The sequence below is a fragment of the Nothobranchius furzeri genome, chromosome 12, assembly GCF_043380555.1.
Source record: "Nothobranchius furzeri strain GRZ-AD chromosome 12, NfurGRZ-RIMD1, whole genome shotgun sequence".
In the NCBI taxonomy this organism is placed as follows: domain Eukaryota; kingdom Metazoa; phylum Chordata; class Actinopteri; order Cyprinodontiformes; family Nothobranchiidae; genus Nothobranchius; species Nothobranchius furzeri.
In genome coordinates, this window is record NC_091752.1 from 22,934,291 (window position 1) to 22,938,580 (window position 4,290).

Consider the following 4,290-nt stretch of genomic DNA (forward strand, 5'->3'; position numbering starts at 1 on the left):
AATGTAATTTTATATGGTTAAAACCATCTAGCTTATGTGCACTTTTTAAAACACTGCCCAGCAAACATTCGGACGTTTAATGACAGTTGAACGGTCACAACTGTAAAATACCTGAAATTAAGAAAAATTAACATGACATCTACTACATTTTCCTTGCCCGGACTCGAACCTGGATCCTCCGGGGTGAGAGTCACCCGCTCTCCCAGCTGAGCTAAGGCTTGCGTGCATAAGTCTCACAATCGATTTTGGTAGTAGTTATTTTTGGTGTGCTGTTGAGTGCGAGGCAGCGGGTTCGAGTCCCGCTCGGAGCATTCTTGACACCTTAATTAACAATGCTCCGTGAACTATGTAGGCGTTTTTATAAATAAATTTCAAGCAAAAGTAAATGCATAAAAACTGATAAAATAAATGAATGAGCTTTAATATAAGTCTATTTACATGCCACTGAAATAAAGATGTCAAGTTTCCTGAACCCCTGATTCTAATTAGTTTCAAAACCCTCTATGGCAATGAAAACATACTCATTCCAGGTGTTTATTAATTTCCACCTTTTCAGATCTATCTACTCACCTTGGCTGAACCAAAATAAAATACAATCTACCATAATTCAATTAATTCTAACTCAAAATCACAACAGTGTACACAGGCCCTTTCATTTTGTTTCAATGTCCTCCTACATCTGCAAATGAAATCACAGCAGAGAGAGGAGAAACCTTTCTGAGCTGCAATCTGTAGTTTTCTTAATAAAATTCAAAGATAAACCTTTTTTCTGCCCCTGTCAGGATATGAACTTACTGGTACTGTGTTCACCAGAACCTTTACTATTTGACACCAACAGGACATATTTTGATTAGTCTAATTAAAGAAAAACAAGAAAATACAAAAACTCACACTTGTTTATTTTACAAACAGGCTAAAAAACAAACAGTAAACACACAAACATCAAAAACAGAAAAAATGAAGCTATTTACATTTAAGATTTTTTTTTACCATAGCCACGTGCAGCCATTTCAGCTCTCCAGTCTTCAAAAGACTGGTTTGCAGTCTCTTCACAGTACCAGTTCCCAAAATACTGTTTATGGCAGGATGGCTTTCTTTCTTTTTGGCACTTCTTGCAAACTATTGTGTCTGTTTTTTTTACATATTTTCGTGTCTGTAGTCCAGCCTGCTCCTCTTTTTCCTTCCTCTTCCTGTACTGCTGTGTGGTGTAGGGTACATGTGGTGTCTGGCTTTTAGGTGCTGATGGCCCAGCCACAACAGGGTACACTGGCACAGAGGGAGTCGGAGCACAGATAAACTGTGGCAGGATGGGTTGAGGAAGTGGCTGGATCGGAATAAAAGAAGGGACAGAATAGGTGGGACCAGATGAGGTTGCTGGTGGAAAAATTTCCACAGACAACTGTCCTGTGTTCTGTGGCTGAGGCTGAGGTGGGCACTGTGCTCTATCTGACTTTTTGATTTTCAGTTTTGCCGTTCCAGCCGTGTCGGGATGAAGGACGAAGGTGTAAGGTTTGTGTGATGGAGCAGGTTGAATGGCTTTGTGCTGTGGTGCTGACTGCTGACTGGTTTCACCGGAAATGGCTGGCTTTGGTGCCAGAATGCCCTGTTCAAGAATGTCTTTCTCCTGTGTCCGGGTGCGTCTGCAATACCTGCATATGAAATAAATAGAATAGCTGATTTTAATTTCAAGGAATAATGTTCTTATCGATATTACAGATTCTGTGATGTTTGTGAAATACAAACCAACAAATATTCTGTCCTGTTTTTAAAGTCACTCAGATTTTATCACTGAAGTTAATAGTTTGTCATATCCCAGCAGTCATGAAGTTGTTGGCTTGCTTCTCTCTCTACTGATTCTCATCTTCTTCATCTTCTCTCCAGCAGAGGAGTCCCTGACACCAGTCCCAGTTTCTGTAGCTGAGTCTCATCTACTTATCTGAGAGGCCAGTTGGTTAGTCATTACAGTAAAATCAGAAAACCCTCAGGTAAGTACTCTGCAGTCAACTAACTTTCTGTTCACTCATGCTTCCAGAGGAACGCTGATGCAGCATAAGACTGCATTACCTACCCATCTCAGCTGGAAACCCCCTCTTCCAATCCGATGGTGATTCCTGCCACCACTGCCGGGTTACACAAGGACACTGTAAGCCATCCTTTGACCCCTTTAAAGATTACAAATAATTTGTGGATCCATCTAATCTTCACCCTTCTCTCTCACACCCCCCTGAGCAGACCGTACCTCCAGCAGAGTGAGCACTCCAAGTGAATTATCATTACCCCACTGATCCTCCTGGGGAGTACTATTTGTGTATCTCGCTTGTGAATAAAACTTCTTTAAGTTATTCTGTTTGTCTCTGGGTCAGCTAATTTGAGTCCATCATTATCCATCATGACACAGTCTTAACTCACCACTGTGTGAGGGTTGTTTTGTTGACTTCTGGCAACTGTATGGTCGTCTCCTCCATGATGGTGATGTTGTTCAGGATGCACTCTCTAATGTGCTTGTAAGCACGAATGATGAGGGTCCACCTTGAAAATGCCACACCTTCCACTCTCTTTGGGTTTGGATAAGCCATGCAGAGCTGGACAAAAATGGCCTCAACAATCCGGTTGCAATCTGGCCACTGTCCAGGAATGCGTGCTCCAGAATAGCACCTAGGAGGACAAAGGCAAGAAAAATGGACTCAGGCAAGATCTGTAGAAAAATATGCATCAGTGGCTGAACAGCTGTGACCAACATACCGCTTTGTCGACTCCACGCCTGGTGCAACAATTTTTTTTGTTGCTCTAAAACGGCCTTTGTTCAGGGTTGTTTGGTGGCGTGGAGAAAAAACGGTGCGCTCCTTGTCGTGCTCTGACAATCTCTTCCAAAGAGCAACAATGTTATTGGACTCTTCAAGGGTGAGAGCCAGGCTGTGCTCTCTCAGACTGAAGAGTGCTTCAGCCAAATCCTGCACAGCTGTGAAAGCTTCGGTGTTGTCGGGGCCAACGGAGTCCTAAATGATAAGTTTGTTACGTACTTATTAAAAAAAAAATGGGCAAAAGTAGCCAAATCATATCTAACTTACCTGTCTCCTTGATGTCCCTGGAATAGTGTCATCAGAGTGGAAATCAGGCAGCCTTGATGGAGATGCAGCTAAACATAAATATCAAAACCTTTTATTAAACACACATACACACACACACTTTCAGACACAGGTTTATAGAACAAAATTAATCAGTAACCTGGTTCTAAAGTCACTTATGTCACTTTACATAATAAAAGAAACCATCTTGACTTTCCCATTTATGTGATATTTGGGCATGAACATCACTCACTTTCTTCCAGGTCATCCACAGGAGCATGTTTAACTTCCACAGCTGGTATCTCTAGGAAGGGTTCAGATGCAGGTGATGTTAAGAAGTCATGTGAACAGGCAGGTTGAGGAGTCTGGAGCGTGGTTTCCAAGATGGGAACTGTGAGATCCACAAAAACCTCACACTCTTCAAAGCCCTCATCTTCTGCCACAGCTACGTCTTCTGTCTCCAAAGCTGCAATTGCCACTCTGCGGTCCTCAAGAACATCTCCTGTTTGGTTGTAGAGATACTCGACCCCAATGAGTTCCCTTGAAAGCAATCAAAAATCAGCTTTAACTTTAATTAACGTTTGTTTTAACTAACTCACTATCATGACACAATTTCAGCAAACAAACACATTGTTGACTTTTAATTAGCTAGCATGAAATATTAATCTAATCAGAGCTTGGTTAAAGCTGAACTCCGTCTCCTCTGACTGGTGCATCAGCTCTGCTAACACACCTGTGTACGCCTGTGGCCCTGTGTAATTCACACAGCTCTTCCCGAGGACTTCCTGTGACAGCTGGTTTGCAGCATGCCTCAGGAGGCCGCTGTAGGAGTGAGGCTCTGATCTTCCTTCTGCTGACATGCTCCGGTCTTCGTTCCACCTGGCCAAGCCATCCAACAGGTACGCCTGAAAAAAGGTGTCACTTGCCAGTGTTCCTGAAAAATATTCATAAATATGTTTAAATGGGTTGTGAACATGAAGAAAAACCCATGGATAAGTGTGTGAGGACAAAGTGCTTTTCCCTTACCAGGAATAAACCTGTTCATGTGCAGGTGGAAGGACTCGAGGGAAGTGGAGCCTCTTGCACATCGATAGGTTTTCAGAATGTGCCCCCCCCTTCTTGATGGTGCCAGTCTCCATGTACAGGAGTACTCCTGGTGGGTCCTGGAGACAGCTGAGGTGCTTCTTCTGAGCCTTCCATATCTCTACCATTCTCTCTGAATTGA

General features: G+C 42.8%; 1 protein-coding gene across 1 annotated transcript; it reads right to left on the minus strand.

Moving 5' to 3' along the window:
• Nucleotides 1-480: 480 nt before the first annotated feature.
• On the minus strand, nt 481-3,061 carry LOC139062276 (uncharacterized). Its single transcript, XM_070543141.1, has 3 exons — nt 2,743-3,061; nt 2,410-2,655; nt 481-1,649 (listed from the first exon to the last, which is right to left on the minus strand). Exons 2-3 carry the CDS (start codon nt 2,574-2,576, stop codon nt 974-976), a joined length of 843 nt encoding a protein of 280 aa, XP_070399242.1. The 5' UTR covers nt 2,577-2,655; nt 2,743-3,061; the 3' UTR covers nt 481-973.
• Nucleotides 3,062-4,290: the final 1,229 nt, after the last annotated feature.